Below are 15,196 nucleotides of genomic sequence, written 5' to 3'. Positions count from 1 at the left end.
TGAAATGAAAGATTTTTTCTTCAATTTACTTTTGAAATAGGGGGTAGCTATACGATACAATAATTTTGCTATCTGAATCAGGGGCCTCTGCTGAACAGAAGGTACTATTTTGCAGAACTTCATGGTGGTTTTGTGGTTGTGTGGGTGATGGAAATGCATGAAGAAAACATCTACTAAGCAATTTTGAAGAGAAAAGTATTACTAGCTGCAAAGCTGAAATTAGAGCTGGTCAAGCTCTGCAGCACAAGGCCTGTTTATTTTCCAACAGAGCAGTTTCAATTGAATAGCTGTAAAGAATTTGGCCTATGAAGTTTAATGATTAGTTGCTGTTTAGTTGCCAGCTGCTCCTAAATGACAGAAACTTGCCAACAGAAATGCTCCTTTCTCTCTGGTCCTTGCTAGGTTGTTTCAAGTTCACCACAGCTCAAGTATTTACCTGGCTAAAGCTTATATTCTATATATAAAAATTATACATGGTGGAAGCATTAGGTGCGTGCTCCAAATTTATCCTAAATTATCCAGTACATGAGTTTAGCATGAGGATGAGATCTCAGTTGATAGGTGCATGGATTACTTTGGGGGCATTCACAGCCAGAATCTCAAGTGTCACTAAAGAGTATAAAACTGAGGTAGAATAAGTTTGGCAGATCTGGGCTTTCCTCTCCTAAATAACACATCTCTGACCTCTGCAATTTAATTGTCCAGTCTCTCTGAATGGAGGCATCTATATTAGTTTACCACTACATGCAGGCTCAGAACTTGACACCAGCATTCAACTCTTTTTTTCCCAGAAAAGTTTGCAGATTCTCCCTGTATCTGGTCCAGGCTATTGATGTGAATGTGCTTGGAGCTGATCAATAAAAGATGATCTCATGGAAGCCATGCAATAACGTTGGTATTAATTATTTGATGCCTTCTAGCATGAGGTGCAACCAGTCCTCCTTCCTGCAGTTGGTATCAGACTTGCATTATCTTCCTGTTGCAGCTTCCTCAGCAAAATACTGAGTGTAATAAAATACGAGTGCCTTGCTGCCTCCATGTGCAAGAGGGACCTGCATCACGCCTCCCCTGTACTTCGGCAGCACTCAAAAGATCTCACCTAGATACATGGTCCCATGTCTTGGATTCCTCTTTCGGAATGCACAAGGTTGCCTTCTGTCTCACAGGGATTTTCATCAGGGTACTGCCACAGAGTACCACTTCTTAGTGTGTGTTAGTAAAAACAAAACAGCCCAAAACCTCAATAAAACCAAAACCAAACAAGAAAAAGTGAAGGATTTTCTCATACCCTCTGTTCTACATCATGCTAGTATACTGTGCATTCTTATGTTATGACAACTAAACAAATGCAATTAGGCACAAATGCATTAGTACCATTGCAAACAAACTCTTTTTGTACTGTGTATGAACTTGACTTGTCAGGAACTTTGTTTCTACTTCAGATACATTTTTGGTAATATTATATAAAATACTGGGTACTTTTAAATTCAATCTTTGCGCAAGATTTTTTTTTCCTAGGGTTGTTTTTTCATTCTCTTGAAACAGGAGTAGCCATGCTAAAGGAATAGAACCATGATGTCTAATGGGCCTATATTTAGGCTGTCTGAAATAGAGAGTGACAACAAACATGATATTTGTGTGTTGCCCTGAAGGACTGCAGTGTCCTAGCATCACATTAAGTTGCATTTGACTCTTCAGACAGTGGAAATGAGGAAAAACCAGTTGGGTCATCGAAAGAATTTTCTGCTAGGGCAAGCTTGTTCCCTGTACTATCTCCTCCAGAGTACTGATTTTTGTCTGGCTTTAAATAATCAAGCAGGGTTTCCGTAAACTGGGAGACAATTTCACATTTTAATGTTGCCTTTATCTATAACACTCAAGAAGGATCACCTTTATAACAAAAATCCCTTTTTAAACTCTTAATTGGAAGGGTGCTGCTGATACAGATTAGAAGTTATAAAAGATATCACATAGAAATACAATTACAGAGGAAATATTTATATATAAATAGTTGTTAGCTACATGGATGTACAGAGAAGGCTTGAACAGAAGATTACTTTCTCGCACAGTTCCTAGTCACCCTTTTCAGCCAACATTTAGCACAAGAAAACTTCTTTGCTTTCATTCAGGGCTGCATCACTTCCTCAATAGTCCTTGTCTTCCTGATGCTTTCACAGTTGGATTCTGTGTTTTTCTCTCAGTCTGAATCTGTTCTCCCATTCTGTGCATACTCACAGCTCAGACAGATCAATGCCCATCCTCTCTGTAGGCATGCAGCCTCCAGTGAAGCATCTCTAGAGAATTCAGTTCCTCCCTTGTCTTGAATGTGGCTAGTGTTTGAGGGCTTGACTTCTTTCTTTCTTGGTGATTTTTTTTTGTTTGGGATTTCTTTTTTCCTCTTCCCCCAGCTGTCTTAGTCAAAATGAGAGTTTAACTGATAATGATTGATGGCAAATAATTGTACCCACTATCTTCACTAAAGGAGTTTTTCCCCATCTTCTAGCATTTAACTTATTTGCAATCAGAAAATAAAGCCCTGGTTTCATTTGTGCGGGTGAAACACTGCACAATGGAATTACCATCCTTACTGATGGAAGCAGGATCAGTTTTTGAGTTGTACAGCGAATACTTGAAATGCAGGAATTTGTTGCAATGTATATAGGCAGTGCTGGAAAGTTAATATCTGTCACAACAGGACGGCATTTCATACAAGCCAGGTTGTGTGTTTTCTGAAAGAGTGTTTATCATCCACCATGATATTTCAGTAAACTTATGATAGCTTACTCCCTTCCCTGTTTCTTTTGTCATTAGTCCCAGTACAGAAGAAGGACAGGTAGGTAAGATTTTATGCTTTGTGTTCACTTCTTGATGGCTGTCTTCAGTGATGTCAGCCTGCGATGGCATAGTTGGTTCTACAGTGATTAATTGTAGAACATTGTGGTTTTTGTGCTAGTGAAATAACTTAAAAAAACACTTTTACAATCATCACAACAGCAAATAAAGCACAGCAGCTTTTGGAGGGTTTGGTAAATGGAATACATCTGGCTAGCTTGTCTGTGTAGAATTTAAATGAGAGCATATGAAAGCATCAATATCAGATGTGCAAGCAGGTCACTCAGTGGGAATTTTCTTTTGAAACACACATTCCTTGTATGACTCAGTTTTTGATGTTTGAAAGAAGAAATCAATTCTTAAATACAGTTCCCTCCACATACTGTGGATTGGAGTATCAGTTTTATACTATTGTGTTGTGCAATAGTTGTGACTACTCCAGATTCACCATCCTGAAGCAGAGGAATCTGTGGAACATGTGGGCAGGTTGAAGTCTGGGATCTGGGTGCTGCTTTGGATTTCTGCCCTGTGGAGGCCTTGAGAAAACAAGGAAGAGTAGTAAGGATCCTGAACCCACCCTCTCCTAAGGGCATGTTAGCAACCTCTCCTCCCTTACTGCATTTACATTCCCTGTTGTCTACTATGATTACCAAGAGAATTTTGCTGAACAAAGTTAAACCCAAACTATTCTAGTCTTTGGGAAGAAAAACCTTAAATTAGTGGGTTTTTTCCTTCTGTTTTTTATCCTGTTTGTACAATACTGACTGGGGAGGGGGGAAGCGCCCCATTTTAGAGATGCCAATGTTCTGCTAAACAAATTGACAGATTGCCTGTTTCCTGTGATCTTGTCCCAGTCTAGTTTTATTGCACAGTTGCTTTATATGGTAAGAGAAGCATTTGACTGATTGTTGCCTCAGATTCTAGTTTGAGTTGAAAAGTTGGCAGTTTGGGAAGTTGTCCTTCACGTTCCCATGCAATTACATGGCTTTGGATGAATCATGTACCCAGAGTGAGCTATTCTGAAAGTCCTGAGATGCAGAACTTCTGTTTTCCTGATGTGACTAGTGATGTGAACTGTCATTGTCAAGCATTTTGTCTCACATCCTCCTTTGGTTTTCGCCTGCTGTATATTACTTCTAATAGTAAAAATTTTAAAAAGTACATAACAATTACTATTTTGTTTTGCACTGCTGGTCTTCTACAGCGTCTTTATACATTTCTCTTGATTTTAGGAGGACAAGCAATAGAGGAGGTTATACAATTTATCTCCAGCATGAGACTTTGACTCTCTATCTCTCATTATGAGGCATCCAGAATCCATGAAGTATTTCTGAGGCATGGCCTTGGCAGGGGAGACATTATTGCCTTCTGAACTGCATAAATATGCTGGTGTTGCCTGCAGGAGAGCACTTTAGGTGTTGTCTCTCTCTCTCTCTCTGTGGAAAACGGAGGAGCTTCTGTGGCAGATAGATTTTGGTGCAGAGAAAACAGCAGCTGTTGATCTTCCAGATATTAGCCTTTATGCAAATATTCCTGGGGGAGATGCTTGTGACTTTCTTATCAATGCATCCTGTACAGAGTCTCCTCTCATATTGTCACTAAATTGTGAGCTTCCAAGAAAGCTGGGATGTGTTTGTGGCATATGCTTTTGTGTGTGCTGGAGAAAAAAAGGTCATTCCAGGTCACCTCAGCTTTAACACTGCTTCTGCCATGGACTTGCAGTGTGCATTTAGGCAAATCACTTCATATCTGTTGGAATAATTGGGGATGGTCATTAGGGTGGCTGCAGTGGGTCCTGGGCTCAGGCAGACTCCTAGTTTGCTTTTTTGTTATCCATTGTGCCAGATAGCTCTAGTCACCTTCAGTACCTCACTCCATCTCTACCTAAAATCACCAGGAGACTGCACTAATGCCTACCTTGTAATGCACAGGGGGGATTTGCTCTGGCTCTGCAGACACAGCAGGCTCTTGTTACCATTCACTCAGGTGTAACCCATAATGGGAAAAGCCATCCTTTCTCCCAGAGAGGCTGCAGGACTTCTGTAAGGCACATTCATTTGTCTGCCTTTGGGCCCTAATTCTTCCTCTCATATTGTGAGTTTTTGTTTGTTCTGCTTTTGTGTGAGTGTTACATGCACCAAGTAGTGACTGAGTTTTTTTAAGCTACATCTGAAGTCATTGGAGCTCATATAAAAGCATGTATTAGAGTAAGTAAAACTGGTTTAAGATCTAAACCAGAGTTTTGCCAGAGGCTTCTCAGGGCAATTTACAAGCTTAGAGAGCTGTATACATGGATAAAATATTGTCAGAATTACAAATACAATAATCAATCAAATATAACTTAATTCCTGTCATCATCTAGGTCATTCATGAGGTAATCTTACCTCAGGCATTTAGGCAGAGGTTGGTAAAGTGATTTTTCTAAGTAAGGATGATATCCGAATCCACTTCCTTTATGTCATTGGGTTTCTCAAGTTCATTGTTTTGGTTTATTTTCCTGTTGTTTAGCTCTGTGTTTTGTTTATGCTGTTGCACCTTGAAGTACTTGGGACTTGGTTTTGATGCTGGAGAACAGAGTTCCAATTTGGAGTTTGTTTGTTATTCAGCTCATGATGTGCTGATGGTCAGTGTTTATTTACAGGCCAAGCCAAGAGGAAGAGCCATGAGCTCTCGCTCACTTGGAAATTTGCCCAAGGCAGCAATCATTCCTCACTTCATGCTACCAGAATAGTTTCATCTGTACAGGTTTGCCAAACACATGGTCAAGATAAAATTACTTATTTTTCCTTGAGGCTTTCCTGGTGGGAGTGAAGCTTGTTTGTTATAAGAAAAGCCCTGGTCAGAGTTTTTCCTTTTGTTACTGTTCTTTTGGCTTAGTTTCTTTTCTCTTCTAAGTGGAATTTAACAGCTTGTCTAGTTGTTTTCCCACAAAGGTCGCCTACAAAACCAAATGCAAACCACTGTAACCAGTTAATGTTTCAGTTCCTGAGATTGTGAGAGAGTGTATAGGCAAGAAAAACAGAATCACTGTATGGATTATAGGATTTTTTTCCAATACTGTTGCCATGTCAGGCAATAGAGTCTGTGCCCTTAGCACAAGCTTAGTACTTATTTATATTTGGGAAACAAGAAAGCAAACAACTGAATTTCATTCTCAGTATTTTTATTCTGATTTTTTCTCCTGTTTTCCCATATAACCTAGTAACTCTGGGTAGTGATTAGAAAGCCAACTGCAGCCTGAATCATATGGATATAACTTGAAGCAACTGGAGAAATGACCCTTAGTGCTTAAAATTATTAACTGTGCTAAGCTGTTTCTTCTAAGCAGAGTTGAAATCTACTGAGAAACTGTTTGAGTTTGCTGTCCAAACACATGAGTAATTAAATACTTGGAATGGTATGCTTACAAAACCACCATGCAATTACAGATACTTCTGATACTTCTAAGCCTCAATAGTGCCACAAACATTTCTACATATCAACATTAGTACTGTTGGTGCTTGTACTCACATAGTGTCTAAAGGTCCCACCTAAAGTGAGGGCTCATTGTACAAGGTGCTGGGTGCCAGACTTCTGGATAATTATATGTGTCTTTCTCAAATACATGTTTTTGGTTTACCAAGGTGAAGGGAGAAGGACAATGCTATTCCTTTTCATCTGTTGCTAGAGTGGAGTTGTACAAAAGGATAGATGGGTAATCATGTCACAAGAAGGAATGGCTGTAGTCTGTGAATTTACATAGTTTTGAAAGAAGAGGTTTCTAGTTATCAAAGCAGTTCTGTCATTTTAGAATAAACCATCAGTTTTCAAAAGGGCTTGTATAATGTGTTTTATCAAAACACTGAGAGGACTAAAGAGACAAGGAGTTTTGTTCCAGCTCTATGATCTCTGCCTCCTGAAGATCTGGAAATAACTGTCACCTACTTGTCACTCAGATTTACATGCACCACTGTGAAACTGTAATGTGGAAAAGGGACACCTGAAGCAGAAATTTCAGCTTCTTAGAGAGTTTTTTTGGCCTTATGGTCAAGTCACTGCCTTGGAACTGATGGTAAGGATCATTGGGGTGAGTAGGTAAAATATTGTACTTACTGTGTGATAGTAGGAAACAAACAAACTTCTGATTCACTTTCTTTTTTTTTTGCCAAAAATCTGATAAACTAGCTTACTTTTTCTTTTCTTTAACCAGTTCAGGAGCAAAAGCTTAGTGCACATTATAACATAAATCCAGAAGAAACTATCAAAACAATCCTGTTCATTTGCCTCATGGTCAAGTCACTGCCTTGGAACTTCTGATTCTGAACAAACAAACTTCTGATTCACTTTTTTTTTTTTACCAAAAATCTGATAAACTAGCTTACTTTTTCTTTTCTTTAACCAGTTCAGGAGCAAAAGCTTAGTGCACATTATAACATAAATCCAGAAGAAACTATCAAAACAATCCTGTTCATGTAGAGAGAAAAAAAATGCTGGTCTGGCCTGGTAATATCTTGTTCCAAGAAATGTGTTCCCATCTGCTCTTGTTTGGGCTGAGCAGCATAAACTTTTGTTTTAATTGTAGCTCACTTGTAGTTTAGAGGATCCATTTGTTCTTATTCCTAGTAGGCTCCAAAATTCATTGCTCTATGAATAGCCAGAGATATCTGAGATTTCTGAAGAACAGGAAGGAACACTCTGAAATTCACTTGCAGAGTACTTGCTGCAGTGTTTAAATAGTGGTGCTGACTGCATTGGTACAGAGAGAATTCAGGTTTACCCACAATACAAATGATTCTTCTGTAGAGATTTACCTCTGTAGTAGTTCTGCAGATTGCAGCATCGTGGTGTTAACTGAATGCACAGTGGCACTGGTGCTGTGCTGCCTGAGGCCCATTGGTTCACACTGGGATGGGCTTAAGTCTTTCTCAAAGGAGGATTTGGGAGAGTGAATGAGAGGTGAAAGTTTGTGGATGAAGTATTTTTTCCACATAGTCTGCACAGGTGTTAGCTATATGTGATTCATAATTCTGCACAGGCATTTAGGGCAAGGGGTGGGATTGAGGATCTTTTGTGAATGTTGAAAGAATGCAAAATTGTATCTTTTTCTTTTTTTTTTTTTAACCTAACATATGCATCCTCAAAATGCCTCTTTTCTGAATATCTTTGAAGTTATTAGCTACTCAGACTGCCTTTCTTCTCTTTCAGGCTGCCTGTTTAAAGGGCATGATAACCCTGATAAGTCAACACAATCTCTTTTATTTACCAAACTGGGAAGTCTCTAGAAAATTCCAGTCATGGGAAAGTTGTATAACCCGCAATGCACAGTATTCTGATGCTTTTCTGGGCTTGTAATGCTTACTATCCATTTGAAAGTGTTAGTTTTGCTGTCTGGTACTAAGCGAATTTTAAGAATTATGTTTGTCACAAGGCAGTAGGGTACTAGAAGAAATCCATCTTAAAATAATGGTATAATTCTCCCACGTATCTGTACTGCTGAAACAGTCCTTGCCTCCTTTAACTTGCCTCCTTTCATATCTTTCGTCACCTTGAAATTTAAAAAAAAAACCCTAATTTTAAAATTAGCTCTATGGCGATCTCTGTGCATCAAGGGCAGGCTAAACTGTTTTCTTTTTTCATTTCCTGCCACTTAATGCTTCTGTCAGAACTTTTCCAGGAGAAAGGGCAGGTCAGTATCCAGTTGTCTGGGAAAAGAAAACTTAGTTACAGATATTTAAACAAGCCCAAAAAAACCAGCTTAATTGGTCACATGAGAAAAACAAGACACCAAGGTCATCCTCTCCTTCCCTCATATGGCCTCCAAATGACCCTAAACATCTGATTTTTTTTTTCCCCTTAGCTTGCTTCTATGTTTAGCTTTGTAGTTTCTATTAACAGCACCCAAAATAGATGTTATTAGGGCAGGCAGGTGTAGCTGCCCACTGCATGGGGACAGGGGTCCTGCCATGGCAGTGGAGGAAAAGGGGCTCAAGTGCTGCTGTTCCTCCTGCAGGAGAGAATTGGTTGTGTAACAAGGGTGAGATGTGCAGGGTCAGGGGTTCACAGGCTCTGGAAAGTCTATGGCAAGGGGATCAGTCTTATGGCAGATTGCACGTAACCGTCAGGATTATCTCTAGGAGTCCTGTTTTGTGTTTGCAGGAAATGGTACATTTCGCATTCTATTCTGCTCAAAAAGATTCTTCTTCAGACAGGAATTTTCTCTAATTTTCAGACACGTTTGTGACTTACAAAATTTGAAGTTTTCAGCTCTCTCTTGATTGCTGATCTGCCTTCAGCTGACAAAGGACTTTGTGGCCCTGAGGAGAATAATAATATTGGAAGCTATTTGATTATCTGTCTCCTTCAGAAATGCTTAAAGATTGAATGCATTTAAATATGTCTGCTTTTTAGGCCCAAATTCTGTTAATATGGGGTAAAGAGAAGTCTCAGTGAAGTATCTGTGCTTGTACACTAACATGAAGTTTCACCCTGAAAAACTCTTTAGTTAGGTGAGAGACAGGAGGCCCAGAAACGTTGCTTAAAGCTCTTTCAAATAGGTCTGAGTTTGAGTATTTTCAAGTACTTCAACACCATGGCAACAAGAGCTTCAGCGCTTGAGATAATTGGGGACAGAATTAGCATATTTCCCTAGGAAGAGTCTTCTGAGAGTTTTGAAGTGGTTTGCAAAACTGAGGTGGTCATGGGTTCTTGTCAGAGAGCATTTCTCTGCCTGGACCTGACCCTCATAGTTACTAGCTAACAACCAGAGCACTTTCCACTGCTCCATTCCATCTAGCAGATTCACAGATCTGTGTGGGGTGCATACTGTTGGAGGGCCAACTAAATTCAGTTTTCACATCTGTGAAAACATTTGCTGAGCTACAGCAAAATCATGCTTAATTCTGAACAAGGTCTAAGATAGTTTTTAAATTTAAATGTGAAGTTCCAGTCAAGCAGCAGAGTGGAAGGTGCATCTAGATGAGAGGGCAGCTCTCTATACCGCTATAAGAGTCATTGGCCACTCATCCTCATTCCAGAATCAGCTACATAAATGTTACTGATAATGAAATGTGCAATTTATTGCTTGCTCTGCAGAGGGATTAGACATTGTAAGCAGCAAGGTGGGCAAAGACATGTTGACAGCTTGGAGTGGGGATTAAGTTACAGCATAATCAAAATTTACTAAACCTGGGAGAATCTCCTCATCTGCACTTGCTGGGATTATGAGAGGCATGGCTCCTTGAGTAAAGACTAAAATATTGGTTTTGGTCATAGACTGTTTTAACATGAAGATGTCTCAAGACTCTCGGTAGCTTTATATGAAGGAGTTGCTCAAGTGTAACCCTCCTCTAGACACAGGTGACATTCCTGTCTCAAAGGCAGTAGTGCTTTAAATTGCTTTAACATTCTATATTATAAAAAATGGTGGCACTAGTTCCTCCCATTTAATTTTCTAAAAGAAATAATCTATTTTCTTGTCTTTACAGCAGTTAAAAAGAAAGTGCAAAGGAAGTGCTTCCCTCTATTGCTCATCTTCACCATACCCTCCCATTCTATTTCCTCCTCCTTCTGATCCCTGAGTGAAGATGAGTGACCTGCTGTGAATATGACATCTCTCACAAGTGTCATTGCCTCCCACCAGTCCGAGTGGGTGTCCTTCACTGATGAGCTGCTCCTCCCTCTTCCCCCACGAGGTAAGCTCTCTGGTTTTCTCTGGAACTGGTGAGACTTCCTTTTTTGATTTAGTCCAGCTACTTTCATATATCTAGCATGGGAGAGCTTGCCTTCTGCATGGAAGCAGTTTGTGCAGAGATTGAATTATCTCCTGCTACCCCTATGTAATAGGAGAATTCGGGCCAAAAAGGCAAATTACTCTCCTTATGTGATGTAATGTAGATCTACTACAGCTTTGGATCTGTGCTTCAAAATTCAAGACAGTATCCAACCAAGCATGGAGGACATCTCACCTATTGAAATCAAGCGCAAGACTGCCCAGTGTTAATCCAAAAACTGCATTAGGTGAAAGAAAATTTCCTACATTTAAAGGCAAATTTTATAGGTTTCAATAAAAAACATTGAAATAATGGCCAATCCTGTAAATCTTTCTGTTACATCTATTTTAGGGAGCACTGAGGCTCCTTCGGTGAAATGTTTTAATTCCTCCGACACATCCTCAAAAGAGAACCACAATGCAAATGGAGAATTTCAAGATCTTTTCTGCTCAGAGCTGGAGGAGGCAGCTGAGCAGCCCAAGGTGGATTCTGCTGTGCTTGGTAACCATGTGTGTCCCAGCACTGATCTGTCATCATCCATCAGTGCTTGGGTTCAGTTTGAAGACCCACCGTGGACCAGTGCTTCATCAACCCAACCACAAACAGGTGAGGCAAAGGCAATGAGAAGGTCTGTTCCAGTAGCATAACAAAGTACATTGAGAGCATACAGGATTTTTACCTTGCTCTTTGGCTTCTCAAAGGTTTGAATAGTTTGTACTGTATTTTAACACAATTAATGTTATCAGAGTTTAAAAAAAGGGCTCACACTATCCTTCTGGATTTAACAAAAATATTTTCTTTTTGTAAAGAAAATGAAAGCCTTTTGTGATTTACCCCACCTGTGCCTTGACTAAGTCTTTGAGATTGCCAAAATGCATTCATGGGGAAAGAGCACAGAGGTGTTTTCAGTGGTGACATTGCTTACATAGAGGTATGAAAAGCCATTGAAAAATCTGAGCCATATTTGCCTCTGTAGTCTGGAACCCAAAGAATGGTGATCACCTCTGTGGTCATAGCCTTTACCCGATCTTAGTTCCCATATGCTTTTTTCCAGCAGTTCATTGATACCAGCAACTAATGTGCCAGTGCTCATCAGTACCGCTGTCTTTTGGTGCTGTGATTTAGCAGCTGGAGAATGACAAAGACAACAGACATTTACCTTAATTCCAGTGTTGCATGCACTTTTCTTCGAATATAGCAGTTCTTTCTGACTTGCTTTAAACATGCATGCAAATCCTCTGCCCTGCCTCATCAGCTTATGGTGACTAATGTGGATATATGAGCTTCTAGCTTTTCTGCATGAACAGACTTCTGTCTTTCCTTGCAGGAGGTTGTGGAGTAATTGCCCAAAAAAACATTAGTTCACTTTTTCACATTTAAGTTGAGATTCTCTCTTATAAATTCCAGTTTATGACTGTTATTTATTAAAGCAGTTTAAAGAGTTATTAGCTTTCCTCTGCTTGATGAGTCCATCAGATATTCCCTGTAGTTTTCTGTTAGAAAACTTGGATTGTCAACTTTGGATTGGGTTTTGGATAAACCCATCTGGTTTTCCATCTGTTATATTTATGGGTGCTACAGACTAGTCCTTTTAAACAGTGTGGTTAGATCTTCATGCAGAAGTAGGGGAACCTTCAGGCTAAAAGAGATTTCTCTCACCTTCTTTATATTTATTTCTTAGTTCTTAGTTGTAAATACTTATTTATCCTTGTGATGTGGAGAGAAGGAAGAGCACCCATGAAGTGTAAATATGTAAACCTGAGGTGCTCTACCTCACTCTCTAGTTTCATGGCTATCCTTATGCTTACACAGCCACATGCTTTTTCAAATGGGGCTGTTGGTTGCTCTGACTTGGTATTTCCTTCCTAATGTTGTTATATCCTTGTTAACTGAAAAACCCATAAATGCACCTTATTAAGCAAAAATTAAAAATCTTTGCTCAACCTTAATAAAGCTAATAATAAGAAAGACTTCCATAAAACAAATTTTATGGTATATTACTTGATGTCCTACTCTTGGAGGGATGTGGCCCAGTTTTAAGGTATGTGCTTAGCAAAAGCACTGCCTGTTGGTGTATGTTTTAAGTCATACGGGACACTAGTCTGGAGGCAGAAGTCTAGGACATCCAGATGAAAAGAGTAGACTTTCCAAAAGCATTACAGTTTTGAAGGAGACACTCATTTGTGCCCCTTTAGAGGTTTGTCCTGTGTGATCCATGTCACAGAGGGAGGATGTTTACACTGACTTTGGCATCTGATGAGAATCATGGAGGAGGGTGGTTCTCACCACAGTCAGACCAGGATGAACTCCATGTAATTCTTGCATGGGAAGCTATTATTCTATGAACTATATAGGAGCCCTAAGGAGGTGTTTCCTAAGGATATTTTAAAATCCCTACTTAGGAGCTGGTCCCACTCCTTTTCTGGACCCTGTATGATAAAGGGCCAGACCAGTGCAGCTGACAGCCTCTAAAGGGAAGCAGAAATGACAGGTTTTGTTTCTGGCCCTTTACTTTGAGGGACATTTGACAGCAAGAGGTAGGATAAACTTCAGCCTAGTTGTTCTTCACTATTGTGCAGATCATGATTTATTCTATGGGCAGCAGCAAAGCTGGAGATGCTGTGCATGCTGACACCCTGAGTGGAAAGCCCATGGTGACAGCAATTATTCATTTCCAGTAGCAAACATTCTCTATAAGAACAATAGCAAATACCCAGCCGGGGGGAGGGAGGAGTATAAAGGCTAAGTACAAACAGAAGGATTGGTGTGAGAAGGATGGACACATTTGAAATCTGTTTCCTGTGCAGGCAGCTGTGAAGAGCAACATCCTGGAGGCTCAGCACCCCCGGTCGCGTTCCTGTCAGGGCTCCAGCACTGTTAGGAAATCGTGTCTGTCTGTCTGTCTGTGCTTGAGCAGCTGCTCAGCTGACCAGATAATTACCCAGGCTGATGGCCAGGCTGCCTGGAAACACATTTTGAAAAGGGCTTGCAAAGTGGGATTTCCAGAGTGCCATGACAGCAAAGAGGATGGGTCCTCGGAGAGAGAGATGCTGTCTTGCTCTCACATTAGGGCTACAGTACTTTGGCGCAGGTTTCCCCAAAAGCAAATATTTCTCTCAAAATGCTCAGAGTCTAAAAAAATAGTAGTTTAAATACAGTTAAACTGTAGTTGGAAGTGCATTTTAAAGAAAACCAAGGCTAATGCTGAACCCTGTTTTTCTGGGGAAATTGAAGACATTATTGGGGGAGCAGAGGTTGGGGGATTGATGGCAAGAAACACGGCTGAATAAACAGGCAAAGAATTTGGAAGATGAAAAGAAAGGTCAAAATCTGCAGTAAAGAAATGAAAAGCACCCATAGCAAGCTTCACAGTGAAAACTATCTTTATTTAGTATGTTCTTGTAAACCCTTCCTTCTGCCAGGTTCAGGCAGAGCAAATGCTAAGCAAAATGTTTGTTTCAAAATATTTCTGCATTTGGGGTTCATGTATAGTTAACTGACAGCTGCCAAATCATGTGGATTTCTCCTCAAGAAGCAAAAACTCTTGAGTGAGGGCATAGAAATATTAAGTCAGATAAATGATGTATTGTGGTGTCCCATTCTCTGTTTTCCTTTTGCAGGGAAAATAAGAAATTTGAATATTGTTATGATTATTATCAGACTAGTCAAACTGTTACTGCCAAAGTGAAAAATGAGATTTTTAGGCTGACCCAAATGTTCCTATCACAAATGCTACACAATCTGAAAATGATCACAGCCAGCAGGTGACAAAACATTTGCATTTGTTACACAATGGGCCTCCAACTCACATATTCTATCAGTGTTAGCTGCACTCTTCAATTCAATGAGGTATTCTTAGTCACCATAATTAGACTAAGGCAAGATCTGTTACATCATCCATCCTAGTCAGCCGTGCCCACTTCTTCCCAAGAGCTTTGTCTGGTTTTAAATGGCTCAAATTACTTGGACTCTTACCATGACCCTTGAGAGGCTATCCAACAGCATATCTGAGCTTAACTACTTTGTGCTGTTCTCTCTGAAAGTAGGCAATATTTGCAAGACAAGATCAGCAGCTGGAAACTACACCTGTCACTAGAAACTGTGATGCTATGTTAAAATCAGAAAAATATGAAGTCCTATGTAATAAGAAAGGAAATTATGCTAACATGGTTTATTATAATACAGTGTAGGGATCAAGGAAGAGGTCCTCAAAACACCAAAAAGGACTTAATGCTTCAAGGAAATCTGCATATTAAAAGCCAATCCATTGTTTTAAGCATAGACCTGTCAAGAAAACTAAAATGCATGTTGAAGGAAATGTTTTTGTTTTAGGAAAAAATGAGTTGATTTTCAATATCCAATGCATGCTACAGAATTTGCATTTTAGGGATAGTTCTGGCACTGGTCTTTCAACATAAACAGATTTCTGAGAAATTCCTATAGCAGAAAGGCTGTGACTCTCTGGCTATTGGCATTAGAGACTGAGATTTTTACAAGAGCCCTGCCTCATTTTGGAATTTGGCTGCAGCACTTCCAGGAATCTGAAGAGCAGCAAGCAGAAGCATCTGAAGAGAGATCTTAAACATGTGTGTAGATGTTTACTCTTGCTTGTCTTG

The 15,196-nt window shown here is 39.8% G+C and overlaps 1 protein-coding gene across 3 annotated transcripts in view; it reads left to right on the top strand.

Moving 5' to 3' along the window:
- Window positions 1-15,196, top strand: part of STON2 (stonin 2) — a 70,576-nt gene that overhangs the window by 4,603 nt on the left and 50,777 nt on the right. For all 3 annotated transcript variants that reach the window (XM_039705440.1, XM_039705441.1, XM_039705442.1), the window contains exons 2-3: window positions 10,296-10,502; window positions 10,932-11,186. In XM_039705440.1, the coding sequence (XP_039561374.1) occupies window positions 10,415-10,502; window positions 10,932-11,186 (343 nt within the window). In that variant the 5' untranslated portion in view covers window positions 10,296-10,414. The remainder of the gene's footprint in view (window positions 1-10,295; window positions 10,503-10,931; window positions 11,187-15,196) is intronic.

The sequence above is a fragment of the Passer montanus genome, unplaced genomic scaffold (assembly GCF_014805655.1).
Source record: "Passer montanus isolate IOZ18808 unplaced genomic scaffold, ASM1480565v1 scaffold18, whole genome shotgun sequence".
Classification (NCBI taxonomy): domain Eukaryota; kingdom Metazoa; phylum Chordata; class Aves; order Passeriformes; family Passeridae; genus Passer; species Passer montanus.
This window is presented reverse-complemented; position numbering and strand designations above follow the sequence as displayed.